General features: G+C 38.0%; 1 protein-coding gene across 1 annotated transcript in view; it reads left to right on the forward strand.

The window, feature by feature from the left end:
- The first annotated feature begins 1,389 nt into the window (after window positions 1–1,389).
- csgalnact1 (chondroitin sulfate N-acetylgalactosaminyltransferase 1) overlaps window positions 1,390–27,953 on the forward strand; it is a 37,871-nt gene continuing 11,307 nt past the window's right edge. The window contains exons 1-4 of the mRNA XM_014468621.2: window positions 1,390–1,496; window positions 13,329–14,648; window positions 20,174–20,390; window positions 23,906–24,007. Of these exons, the coding sequence (XP_014324107.1) occupies window positions 13,853–14,648; window positions 20,174–20,390; window positions 23,906–24,007 (1,115 nt within the window). The 5' untranslated portion in view covers window positions 1,390–1,496; window positions 13,329–13,852. The remainder of the gene's footprint in view (window positions 1,497–13,328; window positions 14,649–20,173; window positions 20,391–23,905; window positions 24,008–27,953) is intronic.

Here is a 27,953-nt window from a genome sequence, read left to right on the forward strand (position 1 = left end):
TTTATGCGAGTACTGGGAAGGAAGGAGGGAGGTGGCGAGCTGAGTGGACTGAGGACCAGAAAACAGAGCGCCTTAAAATCAAGAGTAACCTATCAAGGAAGAGAACATCCGGTAAGTAGTTTCAAAATAATATTCAAATTTTTTGAAACATCAGTACAATTGTTTGTTTTTTTTTCATAATATGGTTAGAAAACGGACGTTATTATAAGGGAATTCAATTTGTTTTGTTTGCAATAGCTTTATTTTAGCTACTTTACACATCTTTAAAATTAGGATTAACACGTACCTTAGTCAACATGCACATGTAGAAGCGGAAAGCAGCTTTTCCAGTGCCTGCCCGTTAAACCGTTTTACATTTTGTCACTTCACAAACACAATTCAGTGTTATTTATTTTGATTCTGTGTGATAAACCATCTAAGCAGCAAATAACCTATCAAATAAAAGAATTGCATCTTTATTAACAGATAAAAATCTCAAACATATGGTGTGAACTTGTATTAAGCCTCCTTCATACCTGTTAATAAAATCCAGCGCGATAAATTTCTGTCAAAAGTTACCTAATGTTCTGTATACGTATTAGTGCTTAATATGCAGCTGTTATGTGAAGAAACAACATCATGCACATAAAGGAAGACACCAGACTGGTCATTGTTAATGTTGTGGATAAGTCTGGACATTGCTTTATCAATCAATTATAAGTAATGCACTCTACAAAACAATGTGTTGAGGAGGAGTTGTAAGAAGAATCATGAAAGGTGGCTCTGCAAAGTTTTCATACATAGGCACACCACACTTTTCAGATTTTATTTTATTTTAAATGCAGGAAACCATGTATTTTCCTTACACTCACAATTATGAATTACTTGATCTTAGTCTATCATGGAAATGTCCAAAGTGTGGGCCAGATACCAATTATGTGCCGCAACAGAAGGAAGCAAATCTGGCCTGCAAGCACAGGTGGTTGGTGCTGACGGACACTTTATGCTGTAAAGCAACATTTTCACAGACAAAATACGATCTTAAAAAGTCAAAGAAAAAAAAGTCTGTGCAATACCTTTTTATGTTTTGGAGCAAAAATGCCTGGCAGATGTTTTGCAGATGTTTCTACAGAGCTCCTGACTATTCTGTTCGTTTCAATAAATTCCTGAAGATTATTTTGTAACAGATAAAAACACGATTAAACAAAAACACGTTCGCCAAAAAGCTACCTTTTTAGGTACGGATATCTAACAGCTGGTTCAAATTAACCATACTGTAGGCAGCGGAGTTTGTTTCCTTGAACTTCGTCTTATTTTGGAGGCAGGAACTGCAAATTTCCCGGTGTTTCTAGTACGGCTTCACGACCAGCAGCAATACAAACGCTCGCAGTCGCTTCTGAAAAGCGCTGTAGTCCAGTTGCAGGGCTGCTGCTGCTGCTGCTGGACGAGTCAGCCGCACCGAGGCGATACCAAACCTGCTGCACTCAGGGCGGACCTCAACACTGCTGGAACCGAAGGTGAGTTCAGTGCTAAGTGGTTGTAATGTAACGCTGCTAAATTAAAAATACTCCAGTAACGTAAACTGAGAGAACTGTTTGAGGTTATTGTGATATTACGTTGTCCACTTTTTGCAACATTACACTCAAACTGAATCTTGTTTTAAACTCTACTTCCAAGAGGAACCTGGAAGCAACGTGTGACACGCATAAGCGATTGAATGACGTTCATGCTTTAATTAATACCTGCTTGAGTTTCATCAAATCTGTTAAAAATTAAAACGCCACCCGAGACAACTAATCTACTTGACGCTCAGTTTGATTGGACGCTTCTGTTTAACTATTATTTGGCATCTCACCCACAAATACACAGGTGTATATGCACCACTCTGAGCAGTTTTGTTGTTTTTTTATCCGAGAAATGCTTTAATCCTGCTTAGTGCTTTCTCTAACAAGCACCTAGGACCCTGAAATATTTAGTGTGCAGGCTGGCAGAGTTGTTTTTCTCATACTGGCGGAACAGAACTGAAGATTATGTAGTATTTGAAGTGGTTTACCAGATAAGGAACAGATATCCTGCATCAACGGCTTAAGAGGAAATTACTGTATATGTGTGAACCTGGTGATGTATTACGGGATGACTGACATATGTGCTTCCTGTGTCCTGAATATTTGGGTTACCGTCCTCCTTGTTTCTGTTTGTCCCTGGGAACGACTTTATTCCCACTTTCCCTTGCTCTGCAGAATGCGTGCAGGCACATTCATGTTTCATAGATCAGATAACAATGTCATGCAGGACTATAAATCTGTGACATTTTACAGGTACTAAAATAACTTCCATGCAATAAAAATGACAGATTACCTTTGATATCATATATTTATTTTCCTTGCATGTTTTGATGGAGCTTATTAAAAATCAGTAGATCCTATCAGCTGCAGTGAGTGATACAAGCCTCTGGATTGTTTTACTTGTGCCAATCTGCTATCATCTACATCAACCGCAGAAAGTGGCTGGTTCTGTAAAAGTACCAAAAGTCCTATCGAGAAGTGACATGGCAAAGAAGGGATTTTAAGCAAGTGCTGCGGCACATTGTGGCATCAAATGTCTTTTCATAAAAATACCATAAACAAAGACCAGTGGTAATGTGCATGCTTGCAAAATATTTAAGTTGAGCCATGCCAGGAGTTGCAGTAGTCATTGTGGTTAGTTGCGAGGCGTGAGTAGATTAGTTGACACAGGTTAATTTATCTTGTATGAAAATTCGTGGTTTGCTCTCTTGCCGTCGCTATTGTCAGTTATTCATAGAGTTTAATTTTTAAAACGCCGTCAACAACTGTACAGTATATCAGATTCAGGGAGTGTCTCACTATACAGATTCAGATTTATCATGCTGCGCAATTACTATTCAGAGACTAAAACAATTGAAATGTGGTCGTCATTGTGCTCTTTGGAACCGAGTCTATTAATTTCTCCGTTTTGCATTGTATCTATTTGCAGCTCGTTGTAGATGAAGGTGAAGGCTGTATTTTTTTTTTTATTGATCTGTGGAACCACATCGATGTGTGTGTGTGCCCATGAATAGATGTTTTATCCCCCAAGGCTCTGGAATCAATTTTTGTGTTCATGTTTAAAACACTTTTGTGCAGAGATGAAAGTAACTTATTTATGTTTGCTTACAAATCCTGTTTTCTGCCTGAAAATAAAAAAGGGAAATACTGAAAGCAGGCGCTCAGAGAGAACTGTATGTCAGATAACAGTGGACATATACAACACATGAAGCAATAGAACCTAGTTATCACAAAGAAACAAAAGCCGTCTACTCTGTGAAGGCATAACAATATGACTTACAGCCAAAGCAAATAGCAGATGATCTTTTCGTCATGGTACATGTTGGTGGATGGGAAATATCAGGCAACAAGTGAACATTGTGTCCTCTAAGTAGAAGTGTCAGAAGCAGGAAAAATGGACAAGTGGAAGGAAAAGCGAGCTTGAACAGGGCCAAATTGTGATGACCTGACTACTGAGTCAGAGCAGCTCCCAATGTTGGGTTGTGTGCTTGTGTGTTTCCAACATTTTCTAGAACATTTAGCATTTTTGGCACTGTAATATTTGCCAGGTGTAGGCATCTACTGCAGTGAGACTCCATCCAACAGGCTGATTATTGCATTGGCAGCCCTCAGAAGTCTCGTGGAGTCAACACCTCAGTGGGTTAGCACCGTGCTGGCTCTAAAAGGGGAGCTGTAATCTTATGCCAGATTGGTGTGTGTTACAAACTTCAAAGCAGCATGCATGTACATTAAAGGTGATGATGAATGCTGCTATAAGAAAAGGATTTGCACTTCTTCTATCTAACTATCCCAAAATTTAAATTATTTAAATTTAAATTAAATCCCAAGATTTAATTAGATATGAGAAGTACCGTCTTTGGACATGCTGCTTCAAGGTTTCAGTGCATAAGATCAATAAAGTAGTTAGGTGGGCCATGGAGCACAGCAATTAGCAAATACCAATGGTTTTCCATGTTGGACAATGGTGACACCAGCCTCAGATTGACCTCTCCCGCAAAAATCAGCAAAACTCCTTTTTCAGCCATGTCCACCAGTTCGTAATCAGTCTCTATAGTAATAAGTCAGTGGGAAATGGTAATCTCTATTACTTTTAATACAAAGACCTAAGCAAAATATAAAAAAAAACACTCACCAAATTCAGTTGTAGTTTTCAAGTTCTTATTAAACAGAATGTTGTACCTTTTTTGGGGGGCTTCTCTTTATAGAATTAGTCAAGTATAACTACCGTAGCTGATATTTGCTGGCCAGTTGGACTGTCTGATCAGGTAAAACCTGCACTCAGCTGCCTCACACCTTCAAATCTTGCCAGCTTTAGATTTGAATCAGTTTCCTTAATTAGAAAAAAAAAACATTTATGGATGGTGTTTCTTCGACTTTGACAACATGACTGCCAAACTGTTGGGAAAACTCCACTCACTCTGGTTGTTCCACTGGCATCTCATTATATAGTGTTTAAATTGTAGGAGCTTCATGATGAAAAGTTTGGGCCGTTTTGGATCTGTAACTCTTTCACCTTTGTATACTAGCGTATGAGCCTTGGCTATTTGCCACCAAATGCAAAGCACAAGCTTTTCTCTCCGACGTTGCAAGTATGTAACGACAACTTAAATGTTCTCAGGGGAACATTCAAGGCTCTCTCTGTCTTGACTGTGAAGAAGGCCCACAGAAAGAAAGCAAAAGTGTCAAACCATGTTTAATCTTAGCAGCATGCATTTGTAAGGGGGTGGGGAGGGGTGGAAAAGTAGTGCTGAAATTGTTTTCCAAGTCCCTTTCCAGATGGTGCGTTGGCAGGGAGGTTCTGGGGAAACTAGCCTGTAATAAATGAGATGGAGAATCACCTGAGGGGACCGTAGACATCAAACAAAACCTTCCTCTCACCTCCTTCAGTCCCTCACACTCGCATTAGACTCGCTTCTCCTTGTTCCGTGGATCTCCTCTGCTAATAGTTCCCCCTCAAGTGATCTGTGAGTAGATGACATTCTATCCAGCCTCTTTTCTTTTTTCTTTCCCTTCCCTTTTTATTTTATCTTAATTAATCTCTCTGCCCTGCACCCTGGATGTTGTTCTGTTTTACTCAGCTCTAGCTGGAGGGCATGTTCTGACAAATTCGTCTGGGGAGAAAGCCTGACATTCGCCGAGGCCAACAGTCACATGAACACATTAACTTCCTTGACCTGTAACAAATGCACAACACAATCTGGGCTGCAGGGACGCAGACGGGCTAGAGCAGAAGAGCTCAAACATCCATCAATGTGCATTTTATCTGGTTGCTTCGATGCATTTTTTTTTCTTCTTGGATGTGTGTTTTCAATAACGAGACAGAGGGGAGGCATATTTTGCATTTATTTGGCCTAAGTGGACAGTTAAACCCCATTTCCTGGCATTTACCTGCATGCAAAAGTTTTACACTGTTGTAAATTTCTGTGCCGAGAATTAAAAAGGGAAACATTTCATGCAGCTTTTCTAAATATTTGAATCAAGATCATTGCATGACATCCTAAGGATTTTATGCAAAAAAAAAAAAAAAACTTAAAATGTAATAGATGTAAATAACTGATCCCCCACAAAGGAAGAAAATATGGCTGGAAGATAGCCCAGGGGTTTCAGGAAGTTGTTTCCTCAGGTCATTATGTAATTAGGAAATGGCAGTTAACTGCGAAAGCAGATCTGCACCACAACATGCAAGCTTCATGCATTATGAGAGCAAGCTGTTGTCACTGATAAAGTCAAATGAAAGTTGCATTTTGGCTAAAATGTCCAAAGCAGATATCCAAACAGGATAAGTTGCATCTACTATGGTGTCAGATCACTGATTTGTTCACCAGTAAAGGAGTCATTTACCCAGAGATCACAAATGTACCTATGTCAGTGACTTAAATACTTAAAGGGGCAGTATTATGTATTCTCCAGGTACATAGTGCCATTTTACATCATAATCAAGCAGCAATGCTACCTTTGTTTGTTTTAAAAACGCTGTATAGGTAAAACATGACTCAGAAGAAATTTGACAAATTGGCATCCTTGTCATAATTAGTACTTTGTTGCACTTTTCTGAGTTTAATCAAAAAGAAATCTAGAACATGACAAATGAAAACAAAAAACAAACGCTGCTTGAAGATGTAAGGGAAATGGAGTGATAGTCACAGCTTCTCACACTGAAAGGCCAAATATATTCAAAACAGAAGTAAAATTCTTAAAAGCAGAGGTGCAATATCCCCTTTGCAGTTTCTTCCTGCATTTTTTAAATTATTATTCTTTATCGTTTCTACCTTTGATCAGACTCCCAGACTTTTTATAAGATTTTCAGATTATACGTTTACCTTAAACTGCCAACTTGAATTTACTGGATACTAACAGCAGCTGTCTGAGTCAATTGAGAGGGTCAAACCTGGCTTGTCAGACGCCTAAGGCATTCAAAGGTAGCGCTGTAGAACACAGACTAGCATACATAAAGAGATAACCTGTCACCTGAGTGGGATTTCTGCTGTGCTGGTGTTACTGTCAAACAGAAGTGGGGCAGAGAACTTCACTCCGTTTTCTGACAGCAGACTACTGCAGCTCTGGCTCTTCATTCAGAGTCTTGCCCTCTTCCGGACTCATTTTCTGAAAGAAATGGATCCGTTTCAAGTTTTTGAAACGGACTCATTTGTTTCAAGTTTTCTCTAGGGTTTGGTTAATATATTGGCTGCAAATAAATTATATCTGCCTACAGATCCCCTGTTGGCAGGAAGCTCTTGTATAAAGGAGGAAAAAGCTAGGGCTGAGGGCACAGAGCTCTGGAGCTGAAAACTTCGCTGGTCACCAAATACTAAATTATTCTTTCTCATATTTCATTTTCTTGACAGCTGTTTATTTTATTTTATTTTATTTTATTTTTTTATAGCGGGGAGGTTTTGTGTCTCTGAGCATCTCCCACACATTCAACACGGTATCTGTGGTTTTATTTCCTAAATGAAATATGTGATATGGGCAAAAACACATTTATCAGCTGAGCCATTTCAGGAAACGGAACAATGTATCCTCTGCCTCCATGCTGTGTTGGTAAACAAACCTGTGTTTATATATACATTAGATGGATATGTCAAATTTAGCTTCATTATATTTATACAGGCTGAGTTTTTTTTTTTTTTCTTAAAACCTGCAGAAACCGTAAGCACTGAAACAGCAGGAAGCTGTTATCAGGTGTTGTTCCTGCTTATGCTTCAGAGGGGGAAGTCTCTGCTCCACACAAAGAGAAGACGGGAAGTGTTGTGCAGATTTCATATGAGGCCTGATATAAGCTTAGCTGCAGGTGAAAGAGTGCACTGTAAAATCAACATAAACAGTCAGAGCAGTCTGCATAGTGATGTAGCCAGACCAGGAGATAATGGACTGTTTTACAAGTATAATTCACACAGTGAAATCAATTTTATTTTTCTGCTTGGAAAAACAGGAAATATTCTGAAATGACTCTATAGCAAAGTTTTCAAATCCCATTATGAAACTGTTCTCCAAGAGGGAAAATAGAGCAAGATCAAAATGAGTCAACAGCCACAATGCATCACAGTATACAATGATACAATCACAACACAGTATAGAAAAAAAATTGAGGAAAAAAAGTATTATTTTTTTACAAAAATAAATTTTTCACAACTTGCTAATGCAGTCCTAATTAATGTATCTAAAAATGTCAGCACTTAATGTTGCTTAATTAACATGACCTGAAGTGAGTCATCATATAATGGATATGGATACATTCAAGACACTTGTAAAGGAACCCAATACTGAAATGGACATTCATTAAATCATCTAAACTAGGTAGAGCTAATGTTAATAATTGTGTAACATTTTGACTATGAACACATACTTGGACAAAGCTTTTGTGACTTGTAGGAAACGTTCACAGCACATCCTGTTATAAAGAATAACTCAATCCAGGTTTGATTTGCCTGCATTGTACATTTTATTGATTTTTGTGCCTGACTCGAAAAACACTGAAAATGCACTTTGTGTTTTTACTAATTAAAAGTGCAGTTTGTGTCCAGATTTGACTTAATAAAATAATTTTTTAGATCTTAAATGGATTTGTTTGGGGAGAATAATAAAGAAATAGCCCTTTAGTTTAGCTCGTCAAAGTTTATTTAACTTGCTATATTTAGTGTATAAATACTCAATGCCATCTATGCAACATTGCAACTGAAAGAAGTACTCCCATTCAGACATGTACATAGGAGTATCAACCGTGGATCATGGATAATTTTGTTTTTGAAATGGATTAATTCAAATAAGGCTCAAACAAATAACAGCTTTTAACTATTTTAAAATCTGAAAAGCTCTGCCCTTCCACTAAGCATTTACTATCTCAGCTGAGCTATTAAAGCATATTATGAGAAACTGAAATCAACCCTAGTTATGTGCTGCTCCAGTGTTCTGTGACACCCACATACTGTATATTTCCTATTGTTTATTTGTGTGCAAATTTCTATAGGTTTTCTTTAGTTTGTTCCTTACCAAGTGGACGATACCTTGATTGGGTTGACATCATGTGATAGACTAATTAAACTCTTTTATGTAAAGAAAAACAACCACAAAAAAAAATAACAAAACCAAACTTTGAGTCAGTGTTCATCCTATCTGCATTGCTGCAGTTGTTTCAGTTTGAGCAAGTGGTATGCAGCTGTGCTGTTCACAATTAACCTCCTATTTCTGTCTGCTCTAGCATCATCAATAATTTAACTCGGTTCACTTTAGTGTAGAGCAACTGCAACGCTGGAGTCATCTCCGGGCACTTTACACAGTCAGGAAACAAGATATTTTTAATTATATTGTGTTAAGTAACCAAATGTAAATGGATCCAGATCGGACAGATTCAATTTACTCAATGTTATATTTAAATGTTTTGTTGTTGTTTTTTCAAAGTGTAATCTGACCCTTTTTCTATAACAACTTGTGAATGTTTACACCACATGTAGAACTCTGGATTTGTGGTCTAACTTCATTAAATGATGGAAAACAAAGCTTGTGTTTGACCCAGTAAGTTCAACATGTTGAAGAGCTATATTTTATTTCGGCTATGTCATCAATTATATGAAGATGAAGCTCAAAAAATTATTCAAGAGCTATATTTTGTGGAATCAATGCAGTCTTGTAACATCTAGGTTTTCTATGCATTCAGCTTATAAGATGGGGGGAAGGGAAATGGGTAAAAGATCTTATGCTAGGTCCTTGTATGATGAAATTAGCAAACAGATGACAAACAACTCCCTGACATCTATGTGCTTGGAAAATACATAATACCTAACCGTTAACAATAGGAAAGAGACTGGCAAAAATGATATCCATGAAAGACGTTGAATGTCAAGCCATAAGTGTCTCTTTATCAGTCTCCCATTGTTGAATTTTGTTGGTCAGTGGGTGCGACTGCAACACAAGTACATAAATATAACAAGAACAGCATGTCAAAACCAATACTGACCAAAGGGAACACAAAGATGTGATTTAGAGTTACCAAAATACACTTTGATCACCAACACTTCAGGGAGGATGTTCTGTGGACAACAAAGCAAAAGTGGAAAGTTATCAAAGGAGTTGAAAAGCAAACATTATACTGATCATCAAAATGATGGGAGTAGCGTAATGGTATACTACTGGTGGTCCGATGGCAGCTGTTGCCACCAATGGTGGCATGACCAGTTGTTGGGTTTAGTTTTTCACATTGGGCAAAGTTGTATTCCCGCCCCCCCCCCTCACTTAATAATTAAAATTAAAATTTAAGCACTGCATTTTATATTCGGTCACATGACTTGTGTATGAACAAATAGTTTGTTCTGGAACAATCATGCGTTACCATAAAACTTAAACAGAAAATATCTGGCGGCGTGGGAATAGCTTTTTTCTTTTTCTATGACCTTGTACGTGGGCAGGAGAAGGGACGCTGTGGGAACAGGAAATCACAAACACCAGGCATCCCGCCACCAATAAAATCAAGCATGATTATTTAGCAGCCGGTTGTGCTGCACTGCAGCCATGCCTGTCCTCACAGGGAGAGAAGTGACCGGGGCTGAATCAAGTCATTTATTCCAGTGAGTTGACCATGAGTCTCTGCTCATAAATAACAATCTTACTAGCCTTCCTTCTAGCGATGAATCTTTCTCTCGCAGCTTTGCAAAACCAGCTGACCGCTTCACCCAAGGTGGCATGACAAGTTCACTGAAAAACATCACTGCTGTATCAGTCTGTATCAGCTTTTTTTAATCCGTTCTTTTGTACTGTAAAGTTTGCATATTAGTCACTGGACTATTGCCCAACCACTGCAATAAAAATGAATCATGTGGGAAAAGTCTTTACGCTGAGTCAAATTATTTGCTGGCTGCTGTTTCACAATTCGTTATTAGATAGAAAACCGTGACCTGGTGTGACCTCCTAAATCTTTACAGTTTTTTTCCCCCACTGTTTCTTGAAAATTTTACTGTTGGATCAAAATGTTGACATAATCTCCAAAATGTAAAAATAATATATATGCTGTATATTGTTTACAAAAAGTCAAGTCGAAGAACATAAGTGACGTAATCCCATAAGAAAAGGAAACTGCAGAAGTAATTAGTACCAGTCGCATGTCTCATTTAACTGTGTTTAACATCATTCCATATAAAATGATTTGCGGCTTCATAATGATAACACGAGGGTTTTCCTGTAATTGCGGATGACTCTGTGTCTCAGAAGGCTCTCTCTCCCTACACCGCTGACTCGCCCACTTCTCCCTCGTCAGCTTCTCCTCAAACATTTTTGAGTCAGCTGTGGAGGTCCTGCTGGAGAGACGCCCTGTGTCTCCTGATCCCTCCATGTGTCGGAGCACAGTTCAGTATTCACCTCCACCACATACTAATCCTTTCATTTGCTGCGGCTTCAGGCAGTCGGGTCAAAGAGCCGACTGTGTGGGGAGTCAGGAGGGACGGAGACTGATACAGAGATGTATTTACAGACGTGTACAGTAACTCAAATACTGAAACACCTTACTAACAAAAAAAATGTTTATGCATTCATACAGAAGATCCACATTTGCACTGCTAAATATACATATCACCATTGCACACTCTTTTTTTTTTTTTTATGTAGTTGTCCTAAAAGACATTACATCCTCTTTAAATTCTTCAGTTTTATGTATCGGGACAGGATAAAAATCATGTGTTCTTTACTAAATTTCCAAAAATATTTTTCATTTAGCCTCAAGTATGCGAAAATGAACAGTTTCTATACCATCTTTAACTTATTAATCAAGAGGAGGGCAATTGTTGCTGTCCAAGAAGCTTCATAAGAGTTGAAAAACTATTTCCAAGCAATTTGAGGTTCAAAAGGAAGATTTTTCACAAGCTTAAAGCATTTCAGATAGTTGTCAAACTTCCAAGAAATAGATTTCCAGGAAAGGTCATCCTAAAATGCCACAGAGAAAAAATAAAGACAAACAAAAGCTAAATCCCTGACTCTATAGGTCCTAGTTGTCAACTTAAATATGTGAAATTTACAACACTACGATGAAAAAAGAGCAAATATGTTTGAGGGGTTTTTTTTTCAGAAGGGCTATAAGAAGACAATCCTAAAGATATACACGTGTATCGATCTGCTGCAACTGTCAAATGAAGGAATACAGTTCTTCCTTGATATATAATTTCAGCTCCAATTATGCATTAGCAGATGTTCACGCTCCTCACTAATGGGCGTGCAGACCATCCGATTGGCTTTTAATCTGTAACACTGATTACACAAAACAGATGGTTGCTCCCCTCATTAACTTTTTGCTTTTCTCCCACATGATAATTTTAATTAAGAAAAAAAAATATTGTCGACTCCATTTTTTGTTATTACTCTGTATACTCTCATTCAGTAAGATGGTAGTGGTAGAAACCTTTTTAAGATCTGATTCTGACAGAGGTATCAACATTTTTTATAATTATTTAAAATCAAGTCTTGATTCGATTGATACGGTAACGGCTAACCGGTAGTTATTTTTGGCAAATTCCTAACCAAATTATATTTTAGTCAACCTGATTTTGCAGGACTTATTCACACAAACATCTGCTCTAAGAAATATCTGCTAAAACATTAAATTACTAGTGATTTTATTTTCCAATTATTCATCAGACCTTAGAAGAAAACATCTCTCAAATTAAAGGTTATGATGCTTCATAAAGATTTTAAAAACAATTACTAAAATTGATGAATATATGTGGATAAATATCACACATTTAGGCATGACATTACTCATAATTTGATAACCTTTTGTGAGAATATTACATAATCAGGTGTAACTTAACAAATCTGATTTAATTGCTTTTCTTTAGAACCCATTAAAAAAACCTATATTTAAAAAATAAATATGAATTATGATGCTAGTAATCTATACATTTTATTTTTATACAACGTGCCTGTTATGCAGAGTATCTACATTTTTGCCGTTGTACTTCATGTAACGCTATACTGATAATTATTAAAGCTTTCTGCTGAGGTAGCCAGCCTCTGCAGTCAGCTGCTTGAAATGTTTCAGCTTAAGTTTCAGTATATATGGCTGCATTAACTCTTGAGGCACTTTGGTGCACAAAGATTTTTCAAGCCTTATTTTCAATTCTCTATTTTTCATAGTCATTTTAAAGGCAAGTTGCATGAAACCTGGACAGCGTTTGTTTTTTTCATTCCTGCTTCTCAAATGCCTGACTTTAGGTTTACCGTCAAGTTTAGTCCCACTGATTTTTGTTATAATGACATATTTTTGATATACCATAGAACTTGCACAACAAGCTTTTAATAAGAATATAAATTAAAGCCTGGACTTTCAAAATAAAGGGTCTTCAGTGGGCTTTTTGCAAATTGACTTGCTCAATGACCTGAACACTTGCAGCCACTATGGAAATGTTCATCAACAAAAGGCAGCACTGCTGTACCTCCAGAGAAAAACTTCATTCATTCCACTGCTTTCTGTGGCATCTCATTAAAAGAACAATAAACAATAAAAACCACATGAAGGAAAATTTTTGCTGCGTTTCAGAAACCATAACTACAACTAAGCTGTAATATGCCGTGGCATCCAGAACTGGCCTGTGGCTATATGTACATATACAGCACTCTGCTGCTCTACACTTCACAGCAAGGCACATCTATAACATCATTGGTTTTCAAAATTGTGGCCCTGAAGAATGCATAATTAGCACTTTCTGCAACCCTAAAAGCAGTGCGTCAAAAAGGCCCAGGAGGATTTTGATTTGTAAAACTTTGAATGTAATATGACTTTATGTCTCTTGTGTCCCCTGTCAGGAAACCAAGATGAAAAACCCACCACTGACCGCAGGAAGGATTTACACTTCCATTAAAACGTTCTCTTCATGCATCAGCCAGCTTTTCCTCCGCTCACGCGGCTGACTGCTGTCGTTCCCAGATACAGCCACACAGACTGGAAGACGACAGCGTGGATGGAGTGTGAGAGTCTGGAGTAAATTCAAACAGATGAGTCACTTATGAGTGACGGACGACCTAACGATGTCTGGAATGGGGTCGTCCAGCAGACCATGAAGCGAAGTAGACCAGCAGAAAGGGAGAGCGTTCTTTTCTGTACAAGTATTGACTCATTCATTTGTGTTTCCAATGACGAAATAATTCACAGAAGCTGGGAGCTGAGAGGCAGTGGCCTAATTCAGGATAAATGACGTCAGTCTGATAAGTCACCCTCCTCCTTACTAAGCGATGGAACATCATCGGAATTGGATTGTTTTGATTGAGGCTGGAGTGTGTGAGGTTACATGATATTACTGAGAGTGTGAGCTTTGATACTGCACGCAGTTATGTTGAGGCGAGGACTGCTAACTTGGGTGTCCCGTGTGGGGGGCCTGCTGGTGCTCCTCTGCTGCTCCCTCTCACTCCTCTATCTGATGACCTGCAGCCCTCCACATTCCAACAACCCTCCGCTGAGTCACGTTTTACCCCATGCAGGGTCCAACCACCCCAGCCTTGGAGGTACAGGGCCCGTGGTCGGAGCAGGTCCCAGTGGGACAAGAGGAGGAGATGCTTCCCAAAGCCGGGGTCCGCCTGCAGCACACTCTTACCAGATGCTCCTCCAGGAGCGCGAGGAGCAGCACCGCCTCTACATTTCCTCCTTAAAGAAACAGATCGCTCAGCTGAAGGAGGACCTGCAGGAGCGCAGTCTGCAGCTGAAACGAGTGCAGGAGAGCCTGAAAACGGCTGCAAACGGACCCGCAGAGGGGCAGAACGGGGGCGCTGAATTACAAGGGGCTGGCTTTGGAGAGGTTCAGGGGGCAAAGAGCCAGCAGTCTGACCTGCAAGAGTTCCTTCAAACTCAGCTGTCAAAAGCCGAGATAAGCTCTGGCACCAGGTTGCCCAACGAGTACGCCGTGGTGCCTTTTGAGAGCTTCACCCTGCAGAAGATGTACCAACTGGAAATGGGGCTCACGCGTCACCCAGAGGAGAAACCTGTGAGGAAGGACAAGAGAGATGAGCTGGGAGAGGTGCTGGAGGCGGCTCTGCACAGCCTCAACACAGCCTCATCACATCAGGATAACAGGGTGCCAGCAGAAAAGACTCAAACTAGCAAAGTCTACACAACATCTGACTTTGTAGAAGGTAAAACACAACTGGACTTTGCCTGATGTAGTCGATGTTTATATTCCTTTCCAAAAGAAATCCACCACTAGCTTTTTTTTTCACATTTTGTCTTTTTATGACCAGAAACGTTAATGTAATTTAAAATCCAACAACCCAAAGCTTATTGGGATGTTATGTATGAATAACTTTCAATTTTTCAAATAATAATCTGGAAGGTTTGATTTGTATTATAATTTAGCTCGATTGAGTCAATACCTAATAGATAAAAGTAAAGTCACATTTTGCTGCAAATACAGTGACATGTTTTAAGATTTTTCTCGTATTTTCAGACTGAAAATGTTGCCTTTATTTCGTCGCAAAATAGCTTAAACCCATTTGTGTATGTCATTGTTGAAGTATTGCCACGTATTCTCAGTTAACTGGGCCATTCTGAAGTATGTCCTTATCCTGCAAGTGAATGTCTGCCCCAGTTTTTCGAGTCAACACATTTTCTATCCATCTTCTTAAGGCCTCTTACAAACATCCCTGCCGACAGCATACAGTACAAATGCATACCACACTTGATTTTCCGCTGACTTTGCACTGATCCAACAAATAAAAACCAAATATAATGCAGTGAAATTTGTAGTTCTGCAATGACTAAACAGGAAAAGTTCAAAAGATATAATAATTTGTGTAGGTCCTGTAAACTCAACTCGCATAGTGTAAGTAAAGAATAGGATTACACTTTGTTTATTTGAAATGTAATGCCTTGCCATTAATCAAAGCCTATCGTTACCTAAGCAATTTGGTTAATAAGTGGTACATGCAGCAGCTGCTGGCTCAGTATGATTTACAAAGCATGGTCATTTGATTTTTATCAGCAACAACACCACTTATTCTAGAAATCCAAACCAAACTCCACATTTAACAAGCATTAAGTTGGGTATACATTTTAACAAGCAAGCATACTTTTATAGCTTCATCTTATCATATCCTATTGTCAGAAAGCCAACAGAGAATACTGTCTCTTTGAAGGGGTTTGTGGTGTACGATTACATGAGCTTTGGTATGAAAGAGTCAACCTGGGAAAAGTAAAATGAGCTTTAACAATTGATTTGTGATGTTGCCGAGTTCAGTATCACCGGACCCCTGTGGACCAATAGCCCACAAACTTCAAATTTTATACTCTGCTGTTTTCTTCCTGAACCAGTCCCTAAAGCGAAATGCTGGTAAAAAAAAATATATATATATATTTTTTTTTCATAGCAGCTTCTGTGAAGGGAATGTCTCCATTGGCTGCACCTTGTGACGTGCAACAAAAATGATTGATTTTAATGCTTTTTTTCCCTACTGTTCTGGCTGTGCAGTGCACACAAAAAGTGTGCTACATAGCATGCTCAACAAAGCCCAAATCCCTTTTCAGAGATAATGTATGTCAGATTTTTTTTTTTAACCTCATTGAATATTTTGTGCTCAAAAATGATTAAAAGCTTCTTGTGACGTTTTCAGCTCAAAAGACACATTACTTGACATTTTAGTCACAGTAGCTTTAAATTGTTCCATTTCAGGGCTCTGGAAACGGTATGAAAATCATTTTAGTTAGCCACGTTAATGTTGCTTTAATTAGGACACAATGAATCCTGCAGGCTTTGGCTAAAACAGCTGTACTGAAAGCTTTAACTTTTAACTTGATGCCTTCAGATGTGCTTGGGCATTGAGCTGTCAGCATGTCGAATTACGACAGAAAGATGAATCACCAAATGGATGCATGGTTCCTTTGGTAGAAGGATATACAGTCTCAGAAAATGCAAGGTTTCTTTGCTTATGTAAAACTGACACTTGGCTGTACAGCCGTTTAGTCGACATGAACATCCACATTATGAATTCTCTTTTTAGAAATTTATGAAGTACTTGTAGGTAAAATTGTTAGATTAACTTAGGGACACTGAGATAGTATTTGACCCAATTTGACTCTTTGGGGTGTCATCAGGACCGTAATAGGTGTGCTGAACCCCACCAGTCAGCAGAAATACGTGCATTAATGGCAGGACACATCTGAGAGATTTGTTGCTGCACTCACAGCTGCTTTCTTTACTGTCACTGCAGGGATTAACATAAAAGACAAGCAGGAAGTGTTCTGTGCATGATGCATCCTGTGAGTTTAAATGGTTTTCTGTTACTTTTGTGTGGGTGTGTGTGTGTGTGTACAAAAACAAAAACGTCCTTGTGAAAACTCAGCAGCATGAATGGAGACACGTCAGAGGAAGTAGGGGGTCTTTCAACATGCCCGGGGGTAGATTGGCATTCACTTTGTAAGAATATGGCCAAAGTGCCTCAAAACGAGCTGAGCAATAGGAGTTGAATACATCCAGTCCATCCTGAGTGCCCACACACATTCAAGTGGACATCTGTATCTGTTTGAGATCAGATAACTCAGGAAGCATCTTAGCACAAGAGCTCTGCTTCTTTTTCCTTTTTGTCCCTCTAACTGGCTCTGTATATTCCTGGAAGGTCATAAATCTGAGTGTGTTTGTGCAGAAGTACTGCCAGGATATCCCCTTAGTTTGTGCAGCTCAGCTCAGATCAAAACCGCAGGAAATAAGCACAGCTGCTCTTCATTCAAACTGGAAGTGTGCGACGGCGTGTGTTCGCGTGTGTGTGCCTGTGAGCAGTCAGTGTTATACAGCCATGACTTCAATCAGGATTCTGTTATTTTAAAATAAGTTTATTAGAAATTAGACCTCTTAAACTATTTACCATGTTATATTTGCAATTACCACCATTAGCGAGAATATTAAAGATGTAGCATCCCTGCCTGTAAAAACCATTCCCATTACTGTATTTCATGTAGAATTGGTACACTCGTCTCTTAACTTTGACTAGCTAGGGACTGGTTAAATTCATTACATTTTCCTTTGGGATCAATAAAGTATTTTTGAATTTGAATTACTTGTATCAAGATATATTGAGATAAATTTTTCATTAGATGCTCTAGAACATGCAATTGCAGTTTTTTGCATATTGCAATGCAGGGCTACAAACGGGTAAGCAAGTGGATTCAAATTGTTTTTTTGGAGTTGACCAGCCAGAGACCTTAATATTAATTTCTCTCTGAAGAAACATGTTGGTAAATTTGAAGAATAAAACAAAAAGACTCAAGTTTGCTAGCAGGATCATCAACTATGGGATTATAACAGTAGCTGAAAGAGGATAAATACGATTTTCTCTCATTTCATATTGCAAAAAAAACATTAGTTGTCATGATGACATACTCAAAGGTGTGTGGATAATTGTGGTCACAGTAGGAATAATTGTTTTGTATTTTTTTAAAGCAATTGTGTTGAGCTTATTTATGTTCCACAGTCACAACATATATTAAGGCACTTTATAGAATAAATAGACTGAGTTTATATACAGAAATGTATAATCAATTCAATCCAGATAAAGACATATTTAACGTCAATTCAATCATGTTGTACATGTTTAATATTTTTACTCCAAGGTTCTAAAAGAATCTCATGTCTAATCGATGCCAAACTCCAAGGTTTTCTAAAAGTGCAAACATTTCCTAATCCAGCACTGGACTGGAGTCGGAATTAGACTCATCAAGAAAAAAAAATAGACATGTTTGGCTTCTTGTTTGCTGATGTCCAACTTTCAGTTTTTAGAAGCTTCTTTCAGTTTTGGTACTCCTTCCTCCTTTTATAATTTTAACTCCTGAAAAATGCTAAATTCAGTAACTTCCACACTGAAGTGCTGCTGTTGTCAGCACAACCTGGTCGAACTGTGTTTACTGATCAGACAGACTTAAGGATGAGCACAAAGTAATCACACTCTGGTAATCACTGGATTTCTTTGTGCATCTCTATTAATATACTCCTGTGTGTGTTTTCAGAATAGCTTCCATGTTGTCTGGAGAGTTGGACCACGCTGCCTGGTTCTTGTGACTTGGCAGTTCTCTGCTAGACATATTTTAATTCTCCCTAATGCCCATCAATTGCATTACATCTTGAAGAAGCAGTTCTTTTCTAAATTGAAGCCAGCCAAGAAGAAGAGACTGGCATCAGCATTTTCCCAGAGATTTAAAGCTGCATTAACAAACCAGTGACTGGAAGCTAAACACAAGCAATAAAGGTTTGCAAAATGAGCCATCCAGCCACTAAGGTCTCTAAAAGAGACAGAAAATTGCTCTGTGACAGAAAACAGGAAGTGAAGGCTTTTACCCTAAATTGTTCGGCAAATGAAAGCTCATCATGTCCCTCTGGGGAAAAGAGGCCCCTGATCACAGGAAGCTTGCCAATTTAACACTTTTTAATTCGGGCTGCTATCAGCGCTGTTTATCTTTCCCCATAGAAACCTCACTATTGTACTGCTCTTCATATCCATCATCCTTCAATGGTCCTTCATTTTTTACTGGTATGTCATTCTCTTTTCAGTGTTCTGCCCTCCTACTTCCTATCTGATTCACTTCTGTCTGGCCCCACTTCTCATTTTTCTTTAATAGGTTTTGCTTTTCTCTCTTTGCTAAGTGATCTCATCAGGTCAGCTGGCAAGTAAAAAGTCTTTGTAAAGGCAGAAAAATTGGAAAACGGCTTTCCTCATGGGGAGGCAGCTGACGTAAAGCCTGCAACAAGAATGTTGGTACAGATTACAAAAATAGCCTCTCCGTCTGAAAGTGCCTCCGTGTTGCATGTTGTTGCTCTTTGCCCAAAAACAGCAGAGCGACTGGACAATATCTCATGTGTCCTCATTAGATTTGTATGTTTGAAAAAAAAAATGTCACAGTATGACAGAATTTACTCATGAAGTCATGGCTGTAGTTTAAAAAAACAACAAAAAAAAACCTGCATCGTTACTGTCTTTAATTAAGCAAGGCACAAAATAGAATGGTGCTTTTGCTCAATTTCTCCTTCGTTGTGATAATTATTTTTGTCAATAAATTACACATACAGGAAGCCTGTGTATTGCTCCTTAAATGGTGTCACATCTGAAAGGAAATGCATTTGTGGTTAGAGCAGCAGAGCTAAATATATGAATTAACACCTACACAAAAAAACCCCAAAAAACTTACCAAATCCTGTCTGATGAATTCCAAACAACTTTTGTTTGAGGCAATGTGGTGGTGATCGGTGTAATCTCCTCTACAAAAATAAACCTTGTCATTAATCTCAATCTAGTGAGGTGTTGACAAGTCTCTGTAATCACTAGTGAAAATCAATTTGGTTCTAACACAACCATACTGACTGAAAGCACAAATGCTTTTTGGGGAGTTGGATGTGTCCCACATTAGTGTGTGACTAAATACATTTTAAATATGTTTAAAATCTTTTTCTTTTTTTTCACCAGGTTAAACAAGACCTTAGTTTTTTCTGTTTCATCCCATTTCATGCAAATTTTGTTGTAAAATGACTGTTTTAGTCAAAGGATTAATATTTTAGAGAATTGTTGAAAATAAGATAAAGAACTGATATAAGTACTTTTTATGTTCCTTTAATTTGCACATTGACATTATTGTCACATTTTATGCATGTTTGGTCATAAGTTTATCTCTTATCCATTAGGCATCAGTCGTACAGAGAGGGACAAAGGGACGCTGTATGAGCTCACTTTCAGAGAGGAGGCGAGTCACGAATTCAGACGTCTGGTCCTCTTCCGACCCTTCGGACCTCTGATGAAGGTCAAAAATGAAAGGATGGACACAACCAATATCATGATCAACATCATCGTCCCGCTCTCGAGACGAGCCGATAAGTTCAAACAGTTCATGCACAACTTCAGGTATGCAGACATTTTTATATTTTGAATTCTTGTCATTACAGCTTTATATAGCAGCCACTGAAACACTGTGAATTATTTGTGAGTTCTCACACCTATTGTAATAAGGAAAATGTGATAAAGTACACAAACTGTGACACTTACTGTAGAGTCAACAGCCTTTTTTCTGCTTTTTGAAGAAATGTCTTTTAAAATTTCAAATTTAAACCTGGGGTTTTATCATGGGAAATGTATGTGGTGCTTGTGAATGTAAAGGAAGCTGTTGCAGTAAAAAAAAATATTTCCCGTTATATTTTTGTTAAAAAGCTTTCTTCAAAATCTACCAAGTTTTCACTTAAAAGAAACTTTGGAAAAGGAAACGTTGTATTTTCGTAGCCTTAAAAAATTACATATGACTTGCATCCCAAAATACTTCAGATCTAATCATAAACAGATCTTGGGTTGTATGCATATGACAAAATTCTGACAAGTGTTTGATAAAATGTACAGGCAGTACACAACAGTGAACAAATAAGCTAACTAACAGTAAAACATGCTTGCTTTTGCTCTGCAGCCCGCTACAATCAGTTGAGGAAACATCGTCCTTAATGTCTGCGATTTATTGTGCTGCTGCTGCTACTTATCACGCCACTTTTTACATGGTAAATCCTCCTTAGCTGAATCGTTGCAACCCATTAAAATGCCCCCCTGGGCAGACCCGCAGTGGTTGATGTACCACATGGCAAAAATTTACTTACTTTAAAGACGTGGAGTTGCTGAGCAAACACGTTCTGCTCATAAAAGTGCAGTGAGGAAAGCAGCGTGTGTCACAGCATGTGTGAATGTTTAGTAATAACTTTTTTTTTTTTTTTTTTTTTTTTATCAAAAGGGTATTTATTCACAGACTGGGAGAAAATGCTTCTCTTCCACCATAGGTTAGAAAAACAAGTTGAATATATTTTGCCACTCATTTCAGAAGTGAAACTCTAATATTATACAGATCCATTGTTCACTCTTCAATTCATACTTTTTTCTTTTAGCTACGCTTGTAAGTACAAAGGTGCATTAATATTTGGAATATAATGTTTGTATCCCTGACAATAAATAATGTACCACCAGAGGCCTGCAAAAATAGATAAAATATTCACATGAAAAAGGAGGAGCTGTCAAACACCAGCCTATATATTGGCAATAAAACGTTGTGGCTCTGGTGGGGGTTTACGAGAATTTATTTTTCTACACATGCTTCTGGGGAATTCTTGCTGCACACCTTTATTTTTAACATATCTCCATCGAATTCCTGCAGGCATCTTCACCCAGTTTTGTTTGGCTTGCATGGATGTTTCCTTTGTGAAAACCAGAAGAGAATCTGAGATGTGGCTTTTTGTAAAATACAATTTCTTTTCCCCAGCTAGCTCTTTAAGAAGAACCATAGTTAACAGAATATCTATTTTAGCCTTTGCGCTAATAATATATATTTTTTGTTTGAAGCAGAAGCAACGTACAATCATACAGTATGTGTGAGAAAGGGACTGCTGTAAAACAGGATTTTGTTGAACCTCATTTGAATCTAAGTGGTTCAAAATTTTAAGTACTTTGATTGATGAGCCTGAACTAGATACGTTTTCACTTATGAGAGAATCCTGGAAAAGTCTTACACAAATGAAATGTTAACAGCAGAAACACAAATGTATCCTTTTCATTACTCTAATGCTCTGCTGTTAAGAACACCTCAGAAGCAGAAGAACCTCAGCTTGCGGTCGTGCCTGGATTCAATCATTGCACGCTGAGAACAATTCTTTAAAACAAAGTTTGTCATTTGTATCAGCTTTAAATTATGTTGTGAACAAAAATATAAGCATTAAAAAAATCTTTTCTGGGTTGCTCGTGACCTGGATGCATCATCGCTGCCTTATTTGGAATGGATTTTTTTTTTTTATCTGAGCTTTAAAAAATCATCCAAATCCAGCCACCAGATGATTTCTCATGGTTTCTCTAATCCCATGGCTTTGATGTATTTAGATAAATTTTGTTATTTAGTTTCTCTATAGGAAGCAGACTTCTTGATGGTACACCAGAGTAAAACCCGCCTTGTTAAGCAAACACTTGTCTTTTATCATGCGTATATGATTGATAGTTGAAATGTTACTATAGAAACCACTCCATCTTAAAATAAAAGCTCTACTTTAAAGACACGACAACTGATTATAAACACAAAGTTTTCTTGCAGTACTTTAACTTCACTTTCTTGCTTCCAGCATAAACTGATCCTTCTGTTCTTATATTGTCTCCTTTTCTGAATTTCATTTATGTTGGCAGACTACCTTAAAGGTAAATGTGTGTCAATCTGTATATTAATCTATACCTCAAAACATAAATGGCAATAAGATTTTGCTCCAAAAAGAGAAAGCAATACTCTGTGTCATCAAGCTCCATTCCTTTATGAATTTGATGGACCTTGAGTTTACACAAACTGCACAATTTCACAATGCTGTCCAACTTGCAATATCTTTTAAATTCATTTTGAATCTTCTCAAATTTATCACCCATATGCATACAGTTGCATTTATTTTCACAATGCATATATTTACATTTCTATACAGACAGCCTATATGCTGCTGCCTCATGCAAGTTTACATGTAGATCAGCTTCCAAGCTGCTGCTCTCAGCAAACAGGCTGCATTCAACTCCTGCGTTAGTGGAATCGGCTGCTTTAATCTTGGGAGTCTCACTGTAGATTTATTATTGGAGTAATACAATACACTGGATATTCCTTCCCCACTTCCAGCAGCAGGAACAGCCAGCCAAAAAAATAAATAAATTAATTAAAAAAAAAAAAAATAAATATATATATATATATATATATATATATATATATATATATATATATATATATATATAATATGAAAAACGATTGCTTAATATGCCTGAGAAGATGTTAAATGTTGCATCAACTGTGGTTGGGTGAGCTGGAATAATGGCTGCCTGCGCATCATTCATCATGTTAAACAGGAGCATTAGGGGCTGGTTTGCGTCTCTGTGCACAGATTAAATGTAAAAGTGCAAAAACCTTACATAATAGATACGTGAATGGGTCGTTGAATATATGCGAGTGGCTTGGTCATGCTTTGACGCATTATGTGGAAACGGGGATCTCATCTGGCTTCGTCCATTTATTATTTTATTGTTAACTTTGAGTCTACATTGGTTATGCATACTAAATCCATATGTGGCATTATCCATTTTTCTTTTATCTCTTCCTACAAAAAATGTCTGGCAACAATTGTTGGCTGTGGGGTGAAATGGGTTAAGAATACTTTATCTTCTTAAAGCGATATGCATAGACTTTTGAAAGTAGAGTCTCAGCCTAGTACTGAAGCTCTTATTCCACTTCTTTTGTTCTGGCAATAGTGAAACGTTGAAGTCTCCTGTATAAACTCTTATGTCACCTTGATTTTCCTTCTTCCTGTCAATCCCCTCGAGTCTCCGCTCAGTTTACATAAAGCTTTCATCCCTAATGTCCCATCCTTTGTGTACAGGGAAGTCTGTGTGCGTCAGGATGGCCAAGTACATCTGACCGTGGTGTATTTTGGGAAAGAGCAGATGAGTGAAGTCCGGAGCACTCTGGAGAACACATCTAGGTGAGTCTGATCTGAAGCCAACTTCAGCCTTTTGAATCACATACTGCAGGAAAACCAACAGAATAAATGCTGCAAAAATCTATGCATTTTTTTATATTTCTTTTGGCCATTTTTCCGCACGTAACCAGAATAATCTCCTCTGTAATCATTCTTCCTGTCATGACAAACAAATGCAAAACATACACACTCCTCCTGGCTCTTCGTCCTGCCACAGCCACTCATGTATCTAATGAATAATGGAGCAGCGTGCCACCCGTACAGAAGAGCTGGAAAGCTTCCAGCCAACACTGATAATTTACAACATGCCTGCAATCATCCCTCTCTCACTCAGCGCTTTTTGCACAGATTTCTACACACACACACACACACACCCGCATGCACAGTCACCACCTAGGGAGACAGTAGCTGTTGGCTGATCGGGAGTCGGGTCCATTGTGAGTTGAAGTGACTGATTCCCTGAGGGGTTTCTATGGTGATGCGGGCACAAAGTTTGCGTGTGGCCTTGAAGCAGTCGGACGATCTCCAGTGTTGCACAACGTCTCATTGTCTCGCTGTCAGTGATTTGTAAAACAGGCAGAGTTAAACTTTCAATAATGAATAAAAAATAAAATAAAAAAACTTGGAAAAAAAAAAGGTTGAAATGAAGATGGAACCTCTGAAAGGTGGTTTTGGATGAAATGAGATTCTAAAGAGATTTAGGATTGTTCTTGGAGTATAGCAAAATGCATCAGGGTGTGATCTATCACATCTTGGAATTTAAAAGTAGCATTAATTTGTGATTATTTATTTATTTATTTTTATTTTTTATAGTATCTGTAGGAAAACAAACGAAACGACAAAACTTACAATCTGAATCAAAAAATTTTTTAGTAGTTTGGAAGAATTACTGTTATTAATTCCACACGTCACAAGTATTACCAAAGTAAAAGAAATGAACATATAATAAATAATGCAATATTACCCCCCATCCCTTCTCTGGAGTCTGAAGTTGATGTTTGTTAATTAGCTGTTTAATCTTTCTCACCCTGGTAGCAAGTCTACAGTTGTTTGTTACCAACATATTTTGTTTGTTTTTATTTGTAAATACTTACTTTAAAAGCAATTTGGATGGTGTTTCTTATAAGCAAACCATGACCGCATGAATATCTCCCTAGTATAAAGTTTTCCAGAGGCTGGGTTATTCTTTTTAATGAGAGGAAAATTGTAAAGGGGATTTCCTGCCTTTGGCGAGGACGCAAAGGCTGCTGCACCTACTTGGGGGAAATCTATTTCAAAAGAAGCAATTCGAAACTAATAACCTTTTCGTTTCTACATTTTACCTTCACACAGAATTTTCTTGAACTTTTGACATGGATAAATAAAACTATAGATGAACACATTTTATTTCCCAAGCATAATTTACCCTGCAGCGATGTCGGCATCATTAGAGACGGAGATCCGTTTCTGCAGCTCACTTTTAACAGATTCAGTTCAGCTCCACTAACTGGCTTAGTTTGTTTCTTCTCACAAATAGCCTCAAGCAAGTTGGTCTTTTTTTTTTTTTTTCCCCCGTCCTGCAAGATCACATTGCAGTCACACACTTTGCTTTCAATTAACACAGTTTATGTCTTCACTGTATATTATTTAGACACATAGAAAACATTTTTGATGAACCTGTAAGAAGGACAGTTCTCACTTTTTAACCTTTTTCTGCCAGACACTTGGGATGCTTGTTAAAAATAGACTGAATCAGAAGCTGTACTTTCAAATATAAGGCTTTGAAATCCGCACTTCAAAGCCTCAGACCCATTCGCGGGTGGGGGTCCTGTGAGTTTATGAGCCCTATGTGGCTCGGAATAGAGATATAAAACGATGCGAAACAAAGAGGAATAGAAGGTAGGGTTTGCGAGGGAGGGAGACGGTGTGTGAAGAAGAGAGAAACACGAGTCATCTGGTCTAACTGGATACCAGTCAGTCAATACACATAAATAATGGCTGTGTTGTGGACACAGAGAGCAGCTGATGGCTGAAGGGGGAAAAACTGAAAGAAACTCAGAGAAGATACGATCATAAGCATTGCTAACATGGAAAAAAGCATTAAATCCCAAGGATAAAAAAAAACAAGGTTTATGTAGAAAACTGGAAAAATATCAAAGAAAACAATTGCATGACATGGTGAATCATTTCATTTTAAAAATGTCCATGATTTTTTTTTTCTCCTGTTAATAACGTGCACCTTATCATTTGTGGCATTTCAGTCACTTCTCGGATGCTTCAAGTAAATCCCATGGAGCCCTGAGGACAAATTAACTGGACAGAAGTACAGGGAGCTGATGAATGGATTGAAAGGCACACAAATCAGAGCCGCAAAGTTTTCATGTTCTTTTGCAGATCTTTCAGAAATGCACTGTACAAATTACTCGGTGTCATTAACTTATGTAACCGTTTTGCCCGAGGCCTCTGCCAGCTTGTGTTCACCCTTCCATTACACGTGTGGTCTACTGATTAAGTAGCTCACTAAAATACCAGGTATTTTTGTCTTTGCTGTTGGCTGTTTAGAGAAAAATCACCAGCCTTCATTCGGGTAAATCAACAATAAAGCATGAGTCACTTTGTTTCCAGGGTTGTGCTGGGTAAAACTTGTGAAGAACCATGCAAAATAAAAAAAAATTGTGAGTGTAAAATTCATCCTTCAGTTAGCTCACAACAAAAATATTATTAAAATGATGATGCTAAGCATTTGCATGGTTTCCTGTTTTGACCTTGCTAACTAACAGACAAATATTCACAACTGAGAATAATTGAAATATTTTGGGCACATGCCGCTGAGCTTCTGGCTCCAGGACGGGACCCTGGTCTCCCCAGTCTGGTGAAGGTTCACCTAAGAGTGTGATCAGTTATTTATTTAAATATTTAACTATACAGTTTCTTTAGCTGCTGTCATAATAGACTTGTTTGCATGGATATACAAGCCATTTTTCACACTTTCTATCAGTGTGACTCACTAACTTCCTAATTTCCAGAACAGAACCAATTTAAATATTGGTCAAAGGCAACACAAGAAAACACAAAATGCAGTTTTTAAATGAAGTTGTTTCTTATTAAGGGAGAAAAAAATCCAAACCTGCATATCCCTGTGTGAAAATGTTATTGCCGCCTAAACATAGTAAGTGGTTGGGCCAACCTCAGCAGTAACAATTGCAATGAAGTGTTTGCGATAACTTGCAATACGTTTTTTCCAGCTGTGGAGAATTTTTGGCCCCTTCATAATAGCAGAATTGTTGTAATTCAGCCACAAAGAGGTTTTTCAATCATGAGCATTCTTTTTAAGGTCATGTCACATAATCACATAAGGTCCTGAAGCAGCAAAATAACCCCAGACCATGACACCACCTCCATATGATGCTATTTTTCTGTATAGCTTTGTTACTTTAACAGCAGATATAATAGGACACACACCTTTTAAGGAGTTTAACTTTTGTCTCATCAGTCTTCATCAGTTATCAAAATGTGTTCTGCTCAGTCTCTTTTTTTATTATTTTTATGATGGACGCATAACCTCTGACCTTAACTGAGGCAAGTGAATCCTGCATTTCTTTGAATCTTGTTCTGGGGTCCTTTGTGGCTGGTTTGAACATCCCATAAATCATTGTTCACTTCAGTGACTGTTTTTTTTAATTTTTATTTCTAACTAAAGGAATAAGCACAGCAGAGCAGCATGGTTCAGTTCTTCATTTTGACTACAAGCCAAGCCATTTAATATGATGCTACAGTATTGATTGTAGAGACATTTGATGTATGAAAAGAAATGAGGACAATGCATTCAATAGATATTGAATGTTTTTTCTTTTTTTTTCAAACTCGAGCAAAATGATGGCACTGGGATTCCCATTTAAAAACCAATACCACTATCATTGCTTTTAAAGGAAGCAGGCTCAGTTGGTCTCCAACCAAAAGTGACAGGAGT

Source organism: Xiphophorus maculatus, chromosome 8 (genome assembly GCF_002775205.1).
Source record: "Xiphophorus maculatus strain JP 163 A chromosome 8, X_maculatus-5.0-male, whole genome shotgun sequence".
NCBI lineage: Eukaryota > Metazoa > Chordata > Actinopteri > Cyprinodontiformes > Poeciliidae > Xiphophorus > Xiphophorus maculatus.